The 22,142-nt window shown below is 38.3% G+C and overlaps 5 protein-coding genes across 5 annotated transcripts in view; 2 read left to right on the forward strand and 3 right to left on the reverse strand.

Moving 5' to 3' along the window:
- LOC111442757 (SWI/SNF complex subunit SWI3B) overlaps nucleotides 1–4,164 on the forward strand; it is a 12,384-nt gene extending 8,220 nt beyond the window's left edge. The window contains exons 5-6 of the mRNA XM_023080268.1: nucleotides 3,648–3,781; nucleotides 3,854–4,164. Coding sequence (XP_022936036.1) covers nucleotides 3,648–3,781; nucleotides 3,854–4,036 — 317 coding nt within the window. The 3' untranslated portion in view covers nucleotides 4,037–4,164. The remainder of the gene's footprint in view (nucleotides 1–3,647; nucleotides 3,782–3,853) is intronic.
- Nucleotides 4,165–4,467: 303 nt separating this feature from the next.
- On the reverse strand, nucleotides 4,468–9,796 carry LOC111442756 (pyrophosphate--fructose 6-phosphate 1-phosphotransferase subunit alpha). Its single transcript, XM_023080267.1, has 19 exons — nucleotides 9,625–9,796; nucleotides 8,717–8,889; nucleotides 8,373–8,485; nucleotides 8,093–8,167; nucleotides 7,888–8,001; nucleotides 7,745–7,812; nucleotides 7,464–7,547; nucleotides 7,168–7,221; nucleotides 6,910–6,990; nucleotides 6,709–6,802; nucleotides 6,556–6,629; nucleotides 6,337–6,447; nucleotides 6,195–6,239; nucleotides 6,045–6,101; nucleotides 5,772–5,876; nucleotides 5,563–5,679; nucleotides 5,310–5,413; nucleotides 5,018–5,183; nucleotides 4,468–4,866 (listed from the first exon to the last, which is right to left on the reverse strand). The coding sequence occupies exons 1-19, from the start codon at nucleotides 9,712–9,714 to the stop codon at nucleotides 4,732–4,734; spliced, it is 1,860 nt and encodes a 619-aa protein (XP_022936035.1). The 5' UTR covers nucleotides 9,715–9,796; the 3' UTR covers nucleotides 4,468–4,731.
- A 594-nt stretch (nucleotides 9,797–10,390) lies between these two features.
- Nucleotides 10,391–14,377, reverse strand: LOC111442841 (bZIP transcription factor 60). The gene is made up of 3 exons (XM_023080391.1): nucleotides 13,615–14,377; nucleotides 12,894–13,117; nucleotides 10,391–11,004 (listed from the first exon to the last, which is right to left on the reverse strand). The coding sequence occupies exons 1-3, from the start codon at nucleotides 14,208–14,210 to the stop codon at nucleotides 10,751–10,753; spliced, it is 1,074 nt and encodes a 357-aa protein (XP_022936159.1). The 5' UTR covers nucleotides 14,211–14,377; the 3' UTR covers nucleotides 10,391–10,750.
- Nucleotides 14,378–15,854: 1,477 nt separating this feature from the next.
- LOC111442843 (splicing factor U2af small subunit B-like) lies at nucleotides 15,855–17,082 on the reverse strand. The gene has a single exon (XM_023080393.1). It carries the CDS (start codon nucleotides 16,855–16,857, stop codon nucleotides 16,024–16,026), a length of 834 nt encoding a protein of 277 aa, XP_022936161.1. The 5' UTR covers nucleotides 16,858–17,082; the 3' UTR covers nucleotides 15,855–16,023.
- An 848-nt stretch (nucleotides 17,083–17,930) lies between these two features.
- The window catches only part of LOC111442842 (chlorophyll a-b binding protein 7, chloroplastic), a 6,201-nt gene continuing 1,989 nt past the window's right edge, over nucleotides 17,931–22,142 (forward strand). The window contains exons 1-5 of the mRNA XM_023080392.1: nucleotides 17,931–18,169; nucleotides 18,248–18,414; nucleotides 20,174–20,320; nucleotides 20,906–21,038; nucleotides 21,497–21,589. Of these exons, the coding sequence (XP_022936160.1) occupies nucleotides 17,999–18,169; nucleotides 18,248–18,414; nucleotides 20,174–20,320; nucleotides 20,906–21,038; nucleotides 21,497–21,589 (711 nt within the window). The 5' untranslated portion in view covers nucleotides 17,931–17,998. The remainder of the gene's footprint in view (nucleotides 18,170–18,247; nucleotides 18,415–20,173; nucleotides 20,321–20,905; nucleotides 21,039–21,496; nucleotides 21,590–22,142) is intronic.

A 22,142-nucleotide genomic window follows, 5' to 3' on the forward strand; every position in this document is an offset into this window, starting at 1 on the left:
GCCCTTTTTTTTTTTTTTTTTTTTTTACAGGAGCTGGCTTGGAGAGTAAGGGGCGGTCCATGGCAGATGGGTGGGATCATTACCTTTTTAGTGCCTTATGGTATGGCCATAGACTCTGTGATGTATAAATTTTTTGTTGAGTTCTGCTGTACTTGAGAGGCCCTTTTAGGTGATGTTTCTCTGTAGTTTGACCAACCGTGTGGTCCAAGAATGCCGCTTGAAATATCTGTAATAAACTTGGTATCCTCTAAGATACAAAATCCTTTTCGTGCTTTTTTAGTGCCATAGTAGCCGGTCATAGTATCAACAAACAATTCTCCCTTGAATCAAGGGTCTATCTTGACCATAAGGGGAATCTTGGAAGATGATGATATTGAGACTTCTGCTGGTATGAAACCCCACGAGTTTTTCTCAATACAAATGGTGGCTTCCGTCAAAATCTCAACAAAACCTCCACTGGCATCTCCTATGTGTTTCAAAATTTTAATGTCCGAGTGATTGAAAGGCAAATTTTTTATTTTAATTCACCCTCCATGCGAGGGAACCATTGGGTCGTTCAGGTGCTTCTCATTAGACCGGGTCATTCAAGTGCTTCTCATTAGACCAAGGTTCTACTTTCACAGTGTCGTTTTCAACTTTTTGCCAGTCTTTTATTACAAATTAATGAGACATTCTCTTTTGTCTGCAACAGAGAATTGCCTTGTCTTCTCTTTAGGGGTTCAGTTGACAAAAGTCATTGAGCTAGATTGGGTTCTCCTGTTTATCATAAACCAATCATCGTGAAATTGTTTTTTTTTTTAGTGATAATCACTATCACATCCCATACAATATGAATGAGGGAGTGGGGAAACTCGTTGTTGGTCGTCTTGCCCTTTTTGTTTAGGATCAAAAGGTATGTTTTTGCATCTGTCTTTCTATCTGACATTTGTGGCGACTTTTTGTCAACAAGCGCGAGTCGTTTTGGATGGAAGTGTCTATGGTCTTGTCTTCTACTCTGAGATCTTGAGTTTGGTTGATGGTTTGGTTCTTTAGTGGACAACAAGGATAGTTTCCAATGAGATTGAAGAAAGCTATCCAACCTTTTCGTTCTTTGCCCACTGGGACAAACAACTTGTTAAGAGACCTCCATTTCCATGAAGTAATGAGATTTCAGTCATAGTACCCTTCTTGTATGTGAGTTTTTCTATCCAAATGGTCTCTTCTGGAAAACGTTTCTCGAAGAATTTTTGGTTTAATGGAGCAAATAGTAGTGCTTTGTATGATGTTTTCAGCCATTTGAAATAGTCCCATTTCAATGATAGAAAAAAAGTTCTCTGGTTGTCAGTTCGCATCATTGAAGTGTTCGGTGTGGTGCCATGGGCCAAATTTGAAAGTGCCGTCTTTTTATTGGATCTATGCTTTCATTTTTGCTGATTATGAGTTTACGAATTGTGCCACAAAGGAAAAATTCAGGGTCATGTTGATGTTAACTCTATAAGTGGCTAACTCAAGGTGTATCTGATATTTTATGTTCAATTTTTTCATTATTCAGCATGTTTGTTAACTATTTCTTTGTTTTGTAATTTGTATTATAATTTGAGTTGAACACATGTAGAGATAGGGAATCAAACCTCCAACTTCTGAAAGAATTGGTATTTTAGCCTTTGAGCCATATTCATGTTAGAAATTTATATTATAATCTATGAATATGTTTTGAAATTTTTTTACGATTTCTAAGAGTTTTCTTTTTCTTCTTTTACTAAGTACACTAAGTATACAAATGCTGCCCCAAAAAATGCAAACAAGAATGCTCGCAGGAGTTGATAAGATAGGGTATTAATTAAAAAAAATATATTCACAGAGTACATCTAGAGTGATGGAAATTTAGCCAAACAAAATATCAACTCAAGTCTTTCTTTTCATTAAATTTTTCTTGCTAACCACACTCCCAAAGTAATAAGCTTTAACAACTAAAGTTTATCTTTCCTTTAAAAGTTCTAGGAATTCTTCCTAACCATGCTCCTTGATAAGCTTTAACCGGATCACCTACGAGCATCTTTGTCTTCCCTTTGAACTTTGGCCCCCACAGTAGTTGTTGAGATTCCTCTTTACCTTGCCATCTCAACATCAGCTACATATAAATGTTCAAACAATTCATACAAACAATTATGACCAATGTGGCTGGTTGGGTTCTCGAGGCCTGCCAAGATCAAAAAACTGGTTTCCTGTTATAATTTGTAGAAATAGTGGACCAGATCGATATTCCAAGGGATCCAGACAATCAATTTATTATAATTAAATTTCAATAAGAGGTAACGGAGGTTAGTTGTGTAAAACTTGAACGATGGAAACAAAGAAATAACAGATAAGTGCAGGGGAGAAATTAAATCTTACCGAACTTCCAATTCAAAGGTACAGTTGCATCCAATTGTAGAATCGATCACAGGTTTTCAAAACAATTGTCACTGTTGGGCATTTTGACGTGATACCCAGTTAGCGTCTTGATGCTTCCTCCTTGAGTTTTTTTTTTTACTTGGACTCCATTTTCCCATGAGTCGACTGCTCGAATTATGTGAAATTAGCATCTTTTTGGTCCCCATCCTTCCAAAACGCCCCGATTTGCTCTAAATTGCTCAATCCCTACAATACAGATAAATAGACATGTGAGAGCAACGGAACTAGTGAATTTAAGGCTATAAAATAGCACATGTTAGGTGCTATCTCAATTGCACCGAAATAAAGTTGTAGCTTCTTCCATATAACCTCCGTATTGGACCCCAACCTACAACATCATGAAGAGATCTTGCATGCTCCGATGCCTAGTTCTAGATGTGAGACTTTTAGGGTGTAAATTATTAAGCTTTTCACCATGAGGCCAGAACCTTGGAGAATTTTTACCCCATTTGATTCGTTTATTGCCTGTCGATGCTTGGGTTTAAGAGTGTACTTAGAAAGTCTTATTTGCAATTTTTCAGTCCTTCAAAAGTTGATATCTAGGTAAAAAGTTTTAATTTCTCCGCCCCGCTTTCCCTGCCAATTTTTTTTCTTTAATGACGGATGCAGAGAGATAAATGTACCTAATTTGAGTCCCTATTGCACCAACCAGTTTCAACCTATCCCGGATCTGCTAGATATGACTATGCTACGGTTTTTCCTCCCTAATGGAGAATGTTCAAACTTGTTTTGCGGGTGAAATCCTAGTTTCTTTTCCCTGGGCCTTTCAATACCTAAGTCTTCCTTTTCCTGGCAGTGATATGATGCTCTGCAGTTGATTTGGATGAATTGGGGTTCCTGTACCATTTCCTTCCCACAAAAATCTCTTCAAATTTATTTCTATTATTTATGCAACGTTACTTGGCAGTTTGAACACCAACATAAGATAGGTACTTCTGGACACATAATTATACTGACCAAGTTATGTTAAAATTTTTAGAAATTCATTGTTTCGGGATTACCTCCCAAGCAAACGCTGGAAATTGTAGAAGTCTATTTCATTATGTATCAACTTGTATACATTTAATATATGATATTGATAAATTTTCATATAAAACTCAAATTTCAACTTGTTCTATAATATGGTGGTTTTCTAGAGTGGTCTGCTGCTAATGTGCAGTATATTTGTTATTGAGGTAGTATGGGATTGTCATATCTCTTCTGTTCTGATTCAGGAAACGACGTTGTATCCTGTGGAGGCAGCACTGCTAGGAGCTCATTTAGTGTGTCTTCGGTGGATGCAAACTCACAGATTGAGAAAGAAGAGGTGGCTGTGGAGAAAGCAATATCTCATATACTAGACGTCCAAGTAAGTCTTTTGGTATTGTGGTAAGATGAGAAGTTTGTGTTAATTGCTAATATTGGAACTTATTGCCAACAGATCAAAGAGGCTGTAGATAAGCTTGATCGTCTGGAGGAGGTAGACTTGCAGATGGAGAAGGAATTTAAGCAATTAGACCAAATGAAAAGCATGCTTTTTGTTGATCAACTGAATCTCTTATTCCGCAAAGGATGTATCCCTACCATCGAAGACAAGAACAGTAAGAATCTAAGTACTTATTGATCGTTTTCCCTAATTTAAGCAATGTTTCTTTCTTTTACTTCTCTTCAGAATCACAATTGTATATCAGCACACCTCTGCAACATCCCATTTTAAGAGTTAAACGCTTATCACCGATATTTCCTGCTCAATTTATTCAAATTGCATTGTGCTCAAAGTAACGCAACCAGACGTAACTGTTGGTTTTAGATCGATTTGTTTATTTGCTAAATAGGTTTTGCTACCAGGTCAACAAAATTAAGGACGTGGAAGTTTCTTAATTTAAAAGCGTTCCAAAATATGTTCACGTATACTCTTCCTTTACAAATTTTAAATAACAAGAAACTTCTGACTCAAAATACGGCATAACAGATTGGGAACGAACCATATATGGACACAATGATATGTACATCCAAGACGGTTCACTTAAAAACCGCTTGGGAGAAGGAACTAAGAGATAGAAAATGTTCATCTTCCATTTTTCAAACCCAAACTTACTAGTGAAAAGGATGAAAGTACTTATTCCCAAAACTGCTAACATACCTCGAGTTCTTATTCAAGAAAAATGCTGCACCATAAATTGAAAACTGAAAACTCATCTGTAATTGTCACATCCGCTTAGCTGAAGTAAACAGGGTTTTAGAAAACCACCGAACACGGCATTGTCACTGAAACCAACTGGGCGTTTATTACCCTAAACACGACATAAAATATGTTTATTACCCTTCTAATGATGCCTTTCCACTAAACGAACTGGAAGACATAACTGATAGAACGTCGGTCACTGATGCCATGACGCTTAATGCTGCTTTAAGGACCTCCTGTGAACACCCTGGTTTTACAATGGTTCGGACCTGAAGTGAACAGGGAAGCAGGTTTTCTCAGAAACAGCCAGAAGGTAAAAGAAAATATCGCAATAGTTCGACTAAATAGGGTTTCTCAGAAGTACCAAAAATTTAATTCAATGAATATTCAGACAACCAATGATCTTAAGAAAAACCGCACCTTATCAAGATATTCCTGTAGTTTCTTGATGCGGCCCATGTAATCCTGGTCCTCAACGCACAGAGAGATGGGCTTAGCATCGGCACCAGGACCATCAAACTGAAGAGGTCCAGGGTTTCTGTAGAGATCGTCCATAAGAAACTGACTCGCATTTTGTCTCAATAGCCTGCAACAAATATACACTTCCGTGAGTGAATCTATCTCAGATCGTCAAACCATTAGAATTATCAAAGCGAATGCATTCTTCTTTCACTGGTTGCGGGTGGATAGTTGGGGGGATATGGACTCTTACTCGTATGCTTTCCCTTTCAAATCCACAGTTGCTGGGTGAATTGCAGGTTTTCCAATGGATGACGCTCCGGGATTTTGAGCCCAACGTTTAACAGTCATCATAGCCTGTGTTTCATCAGAGAAGCAATTATATGATTGGCATTGTCACCAGACGTAAATGGCATCAACAAGAGACAAATATCTAATGATAACCACAGTAATACTATGAAGTTGGTTAGACTTGAACAAACAGCATGAAAAGAAGGAAACCCAACTGCAATCGGGGCAGCACCACAGCGCCATTTGTTTACAGGATTTTTTAGGTTAGTTAAAGTAGCCATGTATCCGTTCAAGCCAGCAGCTAAGATATGGTAGCAAACGTGCCCAAGAACCTGAATTAAATGTAACATTCAAACATTATGCTAAAGTTCATATTAAAGGTGAAAATGCTTATCAGACTTCTAGATTGTTAATTATCACATACGTAGGCGTAGTCACAATCAAATTTTGAAGGTAAAGATCCCCGAGCCTGGTAACCAAAGAAGTGGCAAATTGCATTGAATTTCTTCCCCTTGTAAGTCCCTTCTTTCTGTTAAACACAACAACAATCAGATAATTTTCAAGAAAACAGTTCAAAGGAGCAAAAAGACAAGTCGTGTTAGATATCCCCACAGGGGGATGCCTATAGAGTAAATACAAGGATTACACCAAAAGAAAAACAAAGCATCATTATAAAAGCAAATGTAGCACGTCTTACCATACGCTTGTTAATTTCAGCCTCCACAAGATGAGCCAAAAGTTTCTCCGTCTCAATCTAAAGAAAATTAAGAACAAAGGACATCATGTATCTACGTACAGATCACTTTTTTTTACTTTTTATCTAAAACAAGTACCAGAACTACAATACCTGAGATAATTGAGCAGAATCATCTGATTCGGGTTGAAGTAGCAACTGGAACAATGAAGTTACAACATTAATAAAGACCTCACAACTTAGAGTGGACAAAATTGGAGATCCCATCACTTTTGAAGATTAAATAAACATTAACCTGCTTCCTGATAAAAGGTGGCATAAATTCAAATAGCGCGGATGCCCAAGGAGAGAGTTGGGAAGAAATATTGTCAACCAGAACTCCTTGCCTAAGTAAACTGTGAATTTCCTGAGCAGTGCAATAAAATTCATTACTTCAAGCAAAAGATTGCGTGGTTTTTTCAACAAAAAAGTCGAAGTGTTGCTTCCATGAACCAGGGAAAGGGAGAAAAGAAACCTTCAAAAGGGCATAGATTTCGGGAATACTTTCAATGAGCCCTTCGGGCAATAAGATTACACCATGGTACTTGTCTGATCATAATACACAAAATCAGATAACTGAAAACTATGACCAAATATGAGATTAGAGGCACAATAAATTGTACGAGACCTTGTTGTGCTCTAGCCTGAACAGCATCACATATCTGGGTCGTCAAATCAAAAAGAGTAAGCTTTGATGCAGCCACTTCCTCACCAAGAACAACCTGCAAGTGAGCATAGCCAATAATTTTTGGACAAGATGTATGACCATAGAACTTTCAAATAAGCAACTTCAATGAAAATAAAACAATATCATGTAAGAAAAACTAACCATATTTGGGTGAGATTGAAGAGTACATTCCAAAGCAACATGGGATGCTTTCCGGCCCATGAGTCGAATGAAATAGTAATACTGGGGAAACAAGGCATATGTACATATATTTTGCAAAATTTTCAACAGTAGCAATTTATTTAAAGAACGTGAGGATTATTTTTATCATATTGAAGGAAAATGGAAAGCAAAGATCAAGACAAATAATGTCAGTCAACATCAATGTAACTGTGGAATAATAACGTCTACTTTTCTTACCTTCTCCGCAGAGAGGGCATCAGTGCATACATTGCTGATTAGCTGAGAATTGACCTGATGATGAAAAAACAGGGAACTTAGTCGCTTACACAAGATCATATGATGCTAAACCAACCGTCTTCAAGGCTTAAAAAAAGAGAGTGAAAACCCACAGATGTGAAAGAAGTATGAGATGTTTCTCAGCCATTTAAATTTACTACGAAGTGTTTCTTGCATTCAGAGACTCAAAAAGGAAATAAAAAAAATCATATATAAAAATCACGATACCACCTGGAAAATATCAGATAAATTTGTACCTTGCATATGGTGTCAAAACCAACATTTGTTTCAACAAATTGGTTCTTGAGATCGCCATTCAAAGTAACAGGAACACCTACAACCTGCATGGTTCAGTACAGGTTCGATCAATGCATTGCAAGAAGGAAAAATCACATTGTGGATGAAATACCACAAGAGAAGTTAAAAGTTAGGTTTAAAATATAAAGTACTGAAATCTATTAAAGGATTTTAACTATTTCTGTAATTATATAAATAATAAAAAGTAATATGCATGCTATCTTGAACTGACGGAGATTACCTTCGTGGGGCATTTAGCTTCAGCAAATGTTTCCGCAAGCTGGGCAGCATCAGTGTTTGACGTCACTCCTTCAGAAATACCATATACTCATAAAATTCACACGTGAATAAAACAGTTGGGCAGAGCCAAAGAAAGAAATTTACCTCCAATTATAACAAGACCATTTAGTTTCAGATCTAGGCATGTCATAAGCGCAGCATTAACCTGCTCTTTAGTTCGAATTTGATCCTTAGTCCTGCCCAATAGGTCATAACCACCTACGCAACATGAATACCACTAATGTAAAGAATCTCTATATAGCATTGCATATCTCAATATCTGAAATAGAGTATTCAAACCACTGCATACCTTGATTTTTGTATGTTGAAAGAATGTCAGCGGTTATCTCAAGAGTTTTCTGGGAAAATAAACCTTCAGAGCCACCTGTTGAAAGAAATGACATCGTACCTCAATCTACCACAGTTGTTTAAATGATAATAACACAAATCACAACAAACATCAGTCGCATAAATCACTTGATATTAAACATAATTATAGATGCAGTATGAGAAAACTGCGTCAAACACCAATTTAGTTCTCAGGAAACATATAAGAAACATATCGATATCGAGAAGGGAGGAAAACTTACCCAGAAATCCAAGCAATATACTATTTGGGTTGTGGACTTTGAGAGCATTATGAAGCCCCCATATGACGTTATGGCCTCCAGGAGATTGCCTTCCACAAAAAACTATTCCCACCCTGTTGGTAGCAAACCAATGAGAGAAGCTTTCCATACAATATATCCATTTTGTAGCCTCAAAGTCACAAATGAAATGTAAATGGTCATGCATTCACCACATTTATGTCTATACACATGCATGTAAAAGAAAAGATGTAAAATGAACGGGGGGAAATCCAGATAGTTAGCTGAATAATATATGAAGTTCTAGCGATAATAAGCAATGAAAATTAATCACCAAATGCACGCACCGGATGGCTGGATGTTCAGTAATAATCTGAGCATCTGGGACTTTGGCAGTTGCCCTGAGAAAGTGAGCTAATGGCTGACCATACGTGTGGGGAAAGGCCCGACTAATGGTGGGGGCATCAGCAGGATCCACAGCTGTAGTGCCATCTCCGAATTCAACCCTGACCGCTGTTCCCTGTAGAATGATATAATGAGGACATATAAGCCACTCGTCCAAATTTAACAATGTACAGCTGCACTGCATCAGACCACCAACTTCAAAGGAAAAGTAGCTAGTTTTGCTTTATTTTCAATTTCAATATTTATTATTGTCCCCTTCATTTAAACAGTACCACATTTGTCAATTTGCTGTTCTTAAGCCAAGTCCGCACAAGAAAGCAGGAAGTTCTGGTTTTCAGCACAAAAAGAGGAGGGGGGGAAAAAAAAGACAAGCCATGACGGGCACACACCCCACAAATCAAGTATGGAACAGAGAACGTGGATTAAACACAAAGAAGGAGGTTCACTAGTAAAAGGAATGAGGCAGACTGGTACTTGTACTTATTGAACTAAACCAACACGTTGAGCAACAAAAGCAAACCATTTACATTAACAGAAAATATTTGGTCTGAACAACCTAAAGTATATGAACGTATCATAAGAGTCCTATGGTGTATGGCGCGAACTAGATTTGCACAAATGTAATGTAGAAACTACCGAATCCAATCAAATAATTCATGAGTACTACGAAAGGCAGCGACAGGAAAATATAAGTAGATAATAATTCAAAGAAAGAAGAATAAGGGGAGATCCAGTGATAGGTCATGAAAAATGGAGTAGCATGTGCCCAGATCTAAGCATCAAGAGAGAAGTTGGAAAAAAAAAAAGAAAAAAAAGGAAGAAAGAAAGAGCAAGAAAAAGAAGAGAGAACCTGAAGACAAGGAGGGAGATCGGGTTGGTAGAGAGAGCGGAATTTCTGAAGGTCGGAGAGCTGACGGGGAATGCCATAATCAGAGTCCATGAGGAGAGTTGAAGGGAGGGCGCGCTTGAGGGTGAGGCGGGTGAAGGAGAGTGAGAGTGATGGAGGGTTTTAGTTTTGGGACGACCCCGAAAGGACCCATTTTATAGAGTACATGAAATGACCATAATGCCATTGGTGCGGGTATTATGAAGGAGCTTGTGGACAACGTGTCGGTCGTCGTGTCACCCCAACCCAATCAAAATCCAAATTTGTAAAATCTCACTGAAAACGGCACTTTCAAATACCACAGAACAAATTGGGTAACGGATGAACTCATTTCTGACCCAAACTACTTTCCCATCATCTTTACCATTCCGCACAAACAAACAAGCCCCTTCCTTTCCAACAAAATATTAATGTTTTTTTATCCTCACGCCCTTCACTTTTCATCTAATAAATAGAATATGAATTGAATTTTAGAAATTTTCTTTTCGTTTCTTTATTTCCAAAATACCATCCTAACTAAATTAATCAGATTGATTAACGCGGTTTTCAGAGATTTAAAGCTGATCCATCGGTCTTATCTTCAAACTTAGAACTTCAACGTTCCTCCGAACTGATCGGCCGTCCACACAAACAAATCAATGAATACGCATCCACGCTGCCACCTCCCCTGCCCACCTGTTTTGATCAACTAAGACTATGGGCAAATGAACGGTTTTCGTTCGAATTGCAATTGCGAGAGAGGAAAAGTTCGTTTTCCAATCAATTTAAAATAGCTCAATGTTTAAATAAATAGTGATACAAACGGTAAACAAGTACAGGCTAAAATTTGGATAAGATAGGGTGCAAAAAGAAAATCCCTGAGACCATGGTTTTCGATAAACATAAACTAAGCACCAAAACATGCGGCATTTAGACTTTTAGACAACTCCACGTCTATCTGTTTCCTTTCCATCCCCATAGAACGCAAGTCAAGTTACCAATTTCGTTTATTCATTCACCCACTCTTGACCGTTCATCCAGTTTAACGCTCAAAACCATACAATCATTTCGAAAGCCTACAATATCTATCTATATCAACTTCAAAGCTGCACTAGGCCAGTATCGCATCCAACATACTCAGTTTCATCCTTGTTCTAGCCGCCTTGCATCTTCTGGTTTGTAATGATGAGTACGAGCATCTGGAGTTGTTATTTCCTCCCCCGTTGAAAGGTGCGCTTCCTGGACCTTCCTCCTCCACCACTGTTACTCGTGGAACAGGTTCCAGAGTTGATTGTGGGAGTTGAGAAAGAGTGAACAGGCAAACGGTGCCCACTAACCAAAGCAGGGAACCCAACAGCAGGGATTCTGCAGGACAACAACGAATATTTATTACACCATTCATCTGACTTATCAATCAAAACTGATGCTCAATCAACTAACAGATCAAGTTAACATCATTTAAAAACTGATAGCCAGGCTACCGAAAAGAAGTAAGCGACTGTCCATTAGGATGGAACACAAACACAAACTTGCTACTTCCAAACCGTAGATGTCAAATTAGAAAGAAAAGTCAGATTCTTGTTAGGCACACATCTACTAGGTAGTGTATTGTGGATGGATGGACAAGTGGGAGGGAGTGGGAGGGGTTGGATGAATTCCATCCATGATTATAGGATTTCAACATGTAGTAATAGATGCGTTGGTCGTGTAATGTGTTGTGGATGGATGGGAAGGGATGATGACGCCTTGACGAGGGCAAATGGGTACAATAGATTAGTCAGGATAGGATGGATCAGTGATCAGTTTGATCGGTTTTTCGGAGGTATAAAGTTCAAGTCCATATTACATTCTATTGATAATGATAAAAATAAATAAATGATACAACTATTTTCCTTTCCTCGTTTTAAATTGTCCCACTTGATTTGGCAGTTGGATTGATTAATCAGGCAAACATTGGCAAGAATATAAACTGTAAAGAAACGTGAACTTCAAAAATCTTCTTTATTTCACACAAGAAACTCCAATAGGAAATATCAGAGAAAGAAAATGGGTTTTACCTTTAAATAAATTTATATGACACGCTAAGACGTCAAGTGCTTAGTGTAAACGTTTAAAAAGGGAGTCACATAGAGAGAAAATGGGTTTAACCTTAAAAACAAAATTATGAACACTCTAAAACATAAGTTGCTGGACGCAAACGTTCAACAAAGTAGTTAATAGTGTAAAGGCACAAGAACTTAAAAGGATTTTCTAATCTAATACTAAGAACCCAAAGCTTAAAGTTACTATTATTTATGAATTTTATTCTATTACACACTAGGCAGTCAAATGCATGTATGAGGATGGCAAAAGAGAGACCAAAACAGGTAGTCTCATCACTCATGTTCTGAGTGCCGAAGCAGTCATTGAACATTCTCGGTCCATAATATGTTACTAGTCAAGTTTATTCAAAATTGACACCCCAAGCGTGCTCTTTTACAATTTTCCATTTTCCTGGAGGTTAGTGGTCACCCTCTAAACCGGGATGTATAGTTAAAAGTAAAATTTTTAGTTTCACTCTCCTACCTCCAACAGTACAAAACCATCCTCCTCATTGTATCGGCCTCTAAACATAATTTCTCCTCACCAGGAGGAGGAATACAGTTAATGAGAATGTAGTCAGATAAAAAGACAGCAAAGGCCATATTTATGAGGATCACGTAAGGACGTGTGTGTGTGTGTGTGTGTCTATATATAAAATAAAATAAATAAAACTATACCCATAGAGAACAATAAAAGGAGAGCAAATAGAGGAAGGATCACTTGGGCCCAAACAACCATGGTTTTTTATTTTAGTTATTTGAAAATTAAGCCCATAAACACCACTTCCACCTATTGCTTTCTATGTTTTGTTGTGTACATTCTAGGAGCGTTTTCAAATCCAAGACAAACTTTGAAAACAAAAAACAGTAGTTTTAAATCACCTGGGAAAGATGAAAACCACAATCAAGATGTTGTAACAAATTTTCAAAAACGAAAACCCAAAAACCAAGTGGTTATCAAACAGGGCCTTAGATTTACTCCATCCATCTACTTACTCTCAAGGCAGCAAAAGTCCCTAATAATATGGATGCGGAAAATATCTGCAACTTTACCTTATAAACAATTCAATTATTTCTCTTGCGAAATCATCCAAACTAACAGCGGCAAACAAAATTTAATTTGGTCATATATGAAATGATAAGGTAAAACACATAGGAAAAGATAAACCGTACCCAACAAGAGCACAGCAGACTCCTGCTTGGCCAGTGAAGCACCAGAAACGCCTCCCATCTGTAAACTAAAGCGTAAGGCTTGATTCTCAGCACAGCAACACTGGAGCAACCGCCCCAATCTCCGGCATTCACCTTCAAGAAATTTACTCTTCATCTCTAGATCCTTAACGTACATCTTTTTCCTCTCCCTAGATCTCACTGCTGCATCCCTATTTCTCAGCTGCCTGGAAAATTCGAATTCATACATTGCAGTTATCCCTTCGAATGGCATTCATGCATTATGTCAGCTTCTACTAAAAAATAAAATGATCTTCGATCTCGGTTATTCAATTATTTATTATCCTCCCCCATTGGGAGAAGGGATGCAATATGCATCGTAATCGATGAGAAAGCACACCAAAACGTTTCATGCCACAGAAGCGGCTGCCCCCCATACAGACCACCCCTTTCTACCCGCGTTCTTGGTGTTTCAAACATACCAGATATCTCGAATTAAGACTCCCAGATGAGAAATAAGGTCCATGGGAGTATATGGCGACTTATTGTAATTAATTCTTAATCTCAAAAGAGAAAACCAAACACTTGCACTACCACTACAAATGGAAGAGCTACGTGGCAGAAACTATAAATGTTCAACGAGGCTTAATAAAACTAATATGGCGAAACCTCCTAATTGATTACAAATAGTAGAATGCCTACTCAAAAGATTCAGTAGCAATACCTTCTCCGCTTTTTGGAAACAGGATCTCCGGCATCTTCGTCTACACTATCGTCGATGTTTGCTGAGTCGACCTTCTCCTTCTGGGAGTTGTTTGAATCGTCACGACAATCGGAAGCATTGGACGGAACGTCAACTACAGCATCGACCCCAGAGGACCTCCCATGAGTATCTACAAGTACTTCAGGCATAAAACTATCGCAGTAATCGCCAGCAGGAGCGGGAGAAACCTTATCTTCATCCTCTTTCTGGCAATTGCTAAAGTCGTTATTGCAATCGGAAGTATTGGAGTCGATGTCGATTACAGAGGCTCCCCCATGAGAGTCCACGAGTACGTCAGCCAAAAAACTACCGCAGCAATCGTCAATAGGAACGGAAACCTCCTTCTCTTCATCATCGTTCATTAGAGCGTTCTCGATCTCGTTGATCCAGGAAGAAATCGAATCAGGAGATGAGTTAGACAACCCCAGAGGCGATGTTGACTCCCCCAAAGAAGGGGGTTCCATCTCCAGAGCACCGGTTCCCTCTGGGAATTCATCAAAGAAGTCGTTCCAATCAATCTGTCCTAAGTCATATTCGGAAAATTCGAGATCCTCCATTAAACGGGGAAAACTGAGAGAGAAGAGGAACTGAAAGAGGAGAATATACAGAGGGAGGGAGGGAAGGATAGAAAATTACAGAAGTTGAAGAGGAGAGGGGATGTGATGGGATTGAAAGAGAAACTGCCGCGAAGGCACAATGACAGAGGCGGAGAAGAAAGCGCGTGTTTATTCGAACTTAAGCAGCAAGCAAGGAAACAAAAAAGCGGTGGTACGAGGGATTTGTTGGGGTGCAGACCTTGTGGCTTTGTTACAGTGCTCCTCCTTACCCACGACTGAATTCTGACGGCTGATCTTGTCACGTGTGTGGATCAGAATGGGTGCATGAAAAGAATTAAACTTGGGCGCCACGCATGATTCTAATGGTGCGTACTGCATCATCCAGCCAATAGGATGTCGCTTACTGGCACCCAGTCGTCCACCTGTCTTTACCTTTACACGTGGGCTTCACCCTCTCCTTCAACACACACGACCATTGTTTTTGCTTTTTAAGTCTTTTTTAAAATTTTTATGTGGTCCCCGATAACCATTAACTTCCTCTCCTTTAACAGACAATCGGGCCTTGATGGGCTTTGTGGGCCTAAGCCCATGGGCCGTCAGACGGATTGTCCCACGACATTAGTGTATTTTCCCAAATTAAATGTTGCGCAGAGATTCTAATTTTAAACAAGTCACCCTCTGTTCTTACAATTTCATGGATCATTTGATAAAAAAAGAAAAAACACAGGGGGGGTTGTTTCAAAAACATACAAGTTAGGATTGTCCCGATTTACTAACAATACCCTGTCGTCGGAAGAAAATATGAAGTTAACGACCAACTAAACACTTGGAACATAATGTCCCTATGCCACTTGTTTCAGCATATTTGATGTACATGAACAAAATTGACGACTGAATTCCACATAACCCCCTCCTAACGAGACTTGGTGGCATGCCATTTGATCCCTCCTCGATACCTATACAATAATATAACGAACCATTTCTATCGAACCCCTCGAAAAAGGAGAGGAGAGGAGGAAGAAAGAAAGTCATGTCAATACCAAAATCAATATAATATGAAGGAGTGGACAGCAACCACAGATGGCATGCCAAATCTCAAGTCCAAAACCCCATTCCCTTAGAATCATGGATAACCCCTCCTCCATTTCTTACTTACTATAAAAACCCCCAACCCAACCCAATCTAAGGCCATAATTGTCAGCTTCACTAGATTCCAAGCAATTGTGCCAAACAACCTTTTGGATTTTCTGGAATTACCAGTTGTGTAAGTAATAAAGCCCCATTCACAGTTTGTCAGCATATTCATTCCACAATCGTCAATTTGACTAGAACACAGAAAAAACTTGTTTGTGAACACATGTCCACCCACTATCTATTATAAGAAACAAGTATCTCACCTTTTTCCCACAAGTTGTACAACATCCCTATCTAAATCCAACCCACTGATATAGCAACCAGAATTTGTACTAGTAGCGAATTGGCGAACGAATTTCCTTCCTATCTTGTTCCTGCCTGAGTCGGAAATTGAAGCAGGCCAGTAGAAAGGAAGTAATGGGAATAAACAGAAGATGAAGCGGAAGTTCAAGTCTACGAGTGACGACCGGAGATAGAAATAGCTGAGAAATCATATCCGACAGCATGAACTAGAAACAGAATAGCAGGTAACCAAACCAAAAGGCTACTTGATATCATATCATATCCATCGTTTTGTCTAGAACAGATTTCTACTTCCTATTCAGGCAGAAAGTACTGTGGTGTAAGGTATATAATTAAATGACAGAGCACAGAACAATTACCAAAACACGTCGTCACTTCACTGCTTCTCCTCCCTTTCTCGGTTCCACTGTTCAATACGGGCACGGCGCTCTACGCTTCCTTCTCTCACAGGGCTTCTGCTTCGTCTGGGGCTACCATGCCTTCTCCTTCCCCCATCCCTATCATACCTATCATGACGCTCCTTGCTCCGTCCGTTTCCGCGAGACTCACGATCTCTGTAATCCCTCTCGCGCCTATCCAACTCCTTCCGGTTCCGCGGACTCAAACTTCTACTCCTGCTCCGGCTCCGGCTCCGCCTATATCCCCGATGCCTACCGAACAGCTTCCTCCTCAAATCCTTCCCGATCATCTTGACATGCATAAAATTGCAATATCCCCCTCGATTGCAATTATTCTCCTCGTATTGGCGGCACGTGGCTTCGCGGAAATCAGTCACCGGAGAAAAATCTGCGATAATGGGTCGACCAGAGTAGAACCGCCCTTGCAACGCTTGTAATGCGGCAGCTGCCTGGTCCTCCTCCCTAAACTGAACGTAGACATTGCCAATCATGTGGTCGGCGAGATTATCACAGACATTAAGGCACTCGATCTCACCGAACTTACCAAGTTCCTCGTAAATGTCTTCATAGAAATCCTCAAAGTGCTCCTGAATCTTTCGGGGATCTATAGGCTGGCCCTGAGCATCGACGCCGGGGGTGATCATGTCGGGGCGTTGGTACATGTTCGACAAGAGAAGTGTCGGGGAAATAGTAGGGCGGTTGTGGAGGCGAGAGCAGCGATCTCCATGACGGCAGGCGCCGATCTTGAAATAGAAAGGGCAGTTGACACGGTCCTTCTCCGTGCCAAATATTGAGGCCAAGTGTTCAGCCATTGGAGATCAGATGAAAGAGTTTTGAGCAACAATTCTGGACCTGATTGAAAGGGTTTCGACGGAGAAGAAGTGGAATTCAAATTAAAACCAAATGATGAACCGAACCGATGGTTCTATTGCAAGATAAAAGTACAAGGGAAGCAAAAACCCTAAATTGGAGAAATGGATCTAGACCAAGAGCTCCAAAAGGGCTCGTTTGAGTTTTAGCACTTGCCAAGTTTAATAAAAATATTTTTGAATTTTGGGTCTTATTTCGAAAATACTTTTGAAGTATTTAAAAGCTTTAACCATGTTTAAAGTTTAAACCTTATAATTTATACTTGTGTCCATCAACCAAGCCCTTTTAATCTATACTTGCTAATAGAATGAAATTGATTGATGTGAGAAGTTAACCAAATCTTAGTGAATAAAGAATGAGGTAACTTAGGTTTGATGTTTTTGTTTTTTTGTTCCGAAACAATTTCAGTACTACACCACTTGTGCCTCGCCATCGATTATATCATCGATTATATCATTTTTGGTATTTGGGTAGACATACATTGGAGGCCTTGCAAACTATAATCCAAACCCCACAACACAAGTATCAAATTCACAAAAAACTTCTCCGGTCAAAATTCATAGGAATTATTAATTTTGATGTTGAAAATATTTTTTATTTTTCTCCATCCAAATATGTCAGGGAGAATTAACTATTAGAGTCATTCTATTTGATTAATCAATGGTTTGCATATCTTATTCGAATAGGAGAGTGAGTTCTTTTAATACTTATTTTATCTTTAGAGATGGTTTTAAAGGGCAGATAAGATCATGACACAAGAGTTACGAGCAGGATAAATTATTGGCCCATCAAAAAACTTTTAGATACTTTTTTGTTTCCTTATTAAATACTTTTTGCAATAAGTTTAATTACTCACGGAAGTATTCGTTGTATTTAAAAAAAAAAAATCAGAGTTATGAAATAGTTGTTTGAAGAAAAAGAAGACAAAAAGAAAACATAAAGGAGTGTGGACTATGGGGGAGAAAGGAGGAGAGAATCAAATTTGACAAAAAAAACAAAAAAGAAAAAGAAAAAAACGAACATCTAATGTTTAAACGCGCCATAAAAGTGCGTTATAGCTCAGTGATGACTCTAATAGCATAGATGGTAATGGCGCTATTTCAGCCACACACTTCACCTTCTGCAATTTCATCTTCCTCCGCCTCATTCTATGGGAGTTCTCTTCAACAACTCCGTTCGCGCACCATAGCCCTCAATCTTCGAAACAGCCCCTCCATCCCTCATCGTTTCACTTGCACAGCTTCATGGCAGGAGGTTTGTAAGAAAACAAGCTAGCTGTTTCCATTTTTGGCTGATTGCTGAGTCTTTTTTATTTTCTTCATCATGCTTTAGCTTGCGGGGGTTTTGATATTCTCCGCAATTCCTTTCACGGCCGTGAAAGCCATCGCCAATAGCCCATTCGGAGAGTCGCTCCAGAGGCAATTGGAAAAGAAGAAAAATGCTGCCGTCGCCAAGTCTTCGAAGTTCAAGGCTCTTGCTGAGCAGGCTAGAAAAGATAGGTAATCGGGTAAGCTTATTTATTGATGCGCGCGTGATTTGGTGACGCCAATGCCAAGTTGGTCTACTCGTATTTTTAGAATAATTACATACACGTTGAATTAAAGTGTATCTAGAACCCATAGAACTTCATGCATTGTGGTGTTATCAGTCATGTTCAAAGTGAGTAGATTGTGATCAAGACAGTGATTGTTAAAGAAGACGTAGAAACCAAAGGGTTCATGGTTAAAACTCATTGGAATCGTTTGGAACCTGGAATATCTTTAAGCTCAAACAGTTGAGCTTCACATTGCCATAAAGTACACAAACTAGCGTCTCTTCTGGGTAAAGCAATCGAGGCATTATCAACTGGTTTCATTGTCATGTGACTAGTAGCGGCAGAGGCAAGTATCCAATATTTGTTTGAATTGAGCAATAAATTTGTAGCAACGAAATAACAAGTACCTGAAACATGAACTTGGGCACTTTAACCCCTGTTGCACCATTCTTTATCAACTAGCTGACAATTAAACTTAGTGATTCATTGCTGGCAATGTGTTTGGATTAAGAAACTGGATATTGTTCCCATAATTGCTCTGGCCTGAAGATAGTACTCCGTCACAGCCTCCTCCATCCCCACCCCATTCTTCCCAGGCCTCGACCATAGCCTTAAGATATTCTCCTATTTACATCGTTCTCTCCATTCATCTTTCTTGCTCTCCTCTAATCCTTGTGCTAAATCTATGTTTCATTGCTGCCACCACTGGTCTTCGATATGCTAGATTAAAGATATCTGATTCATCTAAAAGGTTTTCTCACAAATTTTCTCACAAATTTTCTCAGAATTTACGGATAGTATGCCAACTATTATTATGATGAAAGTGCCATAGAACAAAGTATTAATATATCCAAATGTCTAGCTAAGTCGTAACAGAACGAGGTACTTGACTTGGACTAAGTAAAACAAACTAACAACATTTAGTTACTAAAAAGTAAAAATGTTTGCTATTAAGGTTGTGAATGTCTAGACCAACTTGCACGTATCTCCACTATTCTCACCTGACAACCACCTAACTCTACTATATTTGGTTGCCAAGGAAACTTGTTAGATATTTAAATCTTTTGGCTATCATGACTTGAACTCATTTCCTTTAAATTCCTTTTTTTATTTATATTGGTTTCTATTGACTACCAGGCCAGTTCCTGGTGGAATGTATGCCACATAAATGTTCTTCTAGTTAAGTTAGGGTGAATATTCCATTTCAAATTTTGGATATCTGTTTAATTTTTTAAGTCTCATTGGGCCAGTAGTATTTCTTAAATATTTATTTCATTTTAATTTCTTTTTAGATTTCCTACGTTCCTCTTGAATTTTCCATTATTTTTATGTATCCTGGTTCCTGACATAAATAATATGTAACGTTCGCTAAAGAATCAACAAATTATGTCCAACTAATAATTTTGAAGGAATGACATGGACATTTTTTAAAAAGGGTTTCAAATTTTCATGCCATTAAAGGATTTCGGTAATTTGCTATCTTTATTTCATGTAGATTATTCTCTAGTATCTTTCATGCTCTGCAAATTTTCTTCATTCTTGAAATAGATTACATGGCTGCGATCTTTTGCTTGTACTAATTTACATTGGATTGGATGTGATCTTATGAATTATTGTTTATCCAACTATGAATGTTTGACTGCCAGAAAACATATAAACGAATGGTACAATTGAATCAAATTGCATCGTGTTGTAAATACTTTTCTATTGGTGAATAATTGCAGCTCGTGGTATGGAGAAAAGCGTCCTCGCTGGCTTGGTCCACTACCATACAATTATCCAAAATATCTGACAGGTGAACTGCCGGGTGATTATGGATTTGATATTGCAGGTCTGAGTGAGGATCCAGTGGCTTTTCGGAAGTACTTCAAGTATATTGAGCTTCTTTTAGCCTAAAATTTTCTTCAGCAGTTTCTTTTTTCTCCAATATCTGGAATCGTATGTAGATGTATTAGTGCACAGCATGAGAGAATATGATTCTTCAGCAGTTTCTTTTTTCTCCAATATCTGGAATCATATGTAGATGTATTAGGGCACACCATGAGAGAATATGATTCTCAGTTTCTTTTTTCTCCAATATCTGGAATCATATGTAGATGTATTAGTGAACACCATGAGAGAATATGATTATTTGACTTGTGAGTGGCCGGTAGGCTAAGGGACGACATGATGATTATCAATGCATATAAACTGTGAGAGTAATGAAATGATCCGGCATAACATAATATAGACATCACCTTAAAACAGTCCCCGAATGATTATCCACATGTTTGTATGCTTGATACAAAACTTGCGTACTGCACAGCTTTCTATCCAACTTTGGAGATATTTGAGCTGTTCTGTACGTAGTATAACTTTACAGTCCTAAATTACCTTAGATAAGCAACTCTTATTGAATGTATACATTTCTTTTTTAAATCTCCATCAATAATTTTTATGTATGTATCATATTTCAGCTTTGAAATACTGCATGCTCGTTGGGCTATGTTAGCGTCCCTTGGTGCTTTAGTTCCAGAGATCTTAGATATTTTTGGAGCTTTTCATTTCACTGAACCCATCTGGTGGCGAGTGGGATATTCAAAACTTAAGGTTTGTTTTCCATCTCTTGGTTAACCATTTTTCTGGATATCCATCATATAGGATCTTTCCGTGTGTCTGCATGGTTTGTTTCTATATTGTTACGCTTCTGTCTGGTTATGTTTTTTTTCACTTTCAAATTACTGTTTAACTTATTGCTTCTGTCTAATCATGTTTTATTTTAAACTCTAGTTTTTCATGTCATCCTTTATTAATGAAATCAAATAATGAGTTATGACTTCATGTCTTTCAGTGCCGTGATAAGCTTGAGTTCGGTTGCTGCCTTCTATTTCAATTACTCCTTCGTTACTTTGTTTCAATAAATTAGGGACAAACATTTTCAATTACAATATTTCATATTCCCTTCTATAAACTCCATGGGTGTGCGTAGCTCCCCATTCATTCATCCCTACTTTCCAGCACTTGTAATTGACTCTGTCATGTTACTGTTTGTGTTCTCGTTCCACCAGGGAGATACACTCGACTATCTTGGAATTCCAGGGCTTCATTTAGCTGGAAGCCAAGGAGTGATCGTCATTGCAATTTGCCAAGCTATTTTGATGGTAACCTATATCAAACAATCTTATGTCCTGCCTTCTCACATTTTCTTTTTGTCATATCTTTTGGCACTTCAGTTAAATGGTTGAGGGAAGCATGACATTATAACGTGTCCTATTCTGGGTTTAAACCTGTGTTAACTTGAGTTGGTTAACCTCAATCAAATTTCACCCAATTCCCACCAAACACAATAAATGGCTTGGTTCCCATTGCAGTTTCTACAACCAGCCTTGGCCCTTGATAAGCTTGTTTAGGAATTCGGAATTAAAATTTTCCTTTCGGAGATTACACAAGTTAGAAAAAAAAATTAAATAGATTTTTGTTTTTTGTTTTAACAAGTGTAACTTTTCATTGGTGTATGAAAAGGAATAAAAGAGAATTAAAATATATGAACCTCCGAATGGGGAGAAAGGAAAAGCATAACGCCCAAAGAAAAAAGAAAAAAGATTACAAGAACCTGAAAAGAAACCAAAACAAACCAAACAAAAATGAGGAACTAAAGAATTGCCAACAATAAACAAAAAAAAAAAAAAAAAAAAAAAAAAAAAAAAAAAAAAA

This window comes from Cucurbita moschata, unplaced genomic scaffold (assembly GCF_002738365.1).
Source record: "Cucurbita moschata cultivar Rifu unplaced genomic scaffold, Cmos_1.0 Cmo_Scf00005, whole genome shotgun sequence".
Lineage (NCBI taxonomy): Eukaryota > Viridiplantae > Streptophyta > Magnoliopsida > Cucurbitales > Cucurbitaceae > Cucurbita > Cucurbita moschata.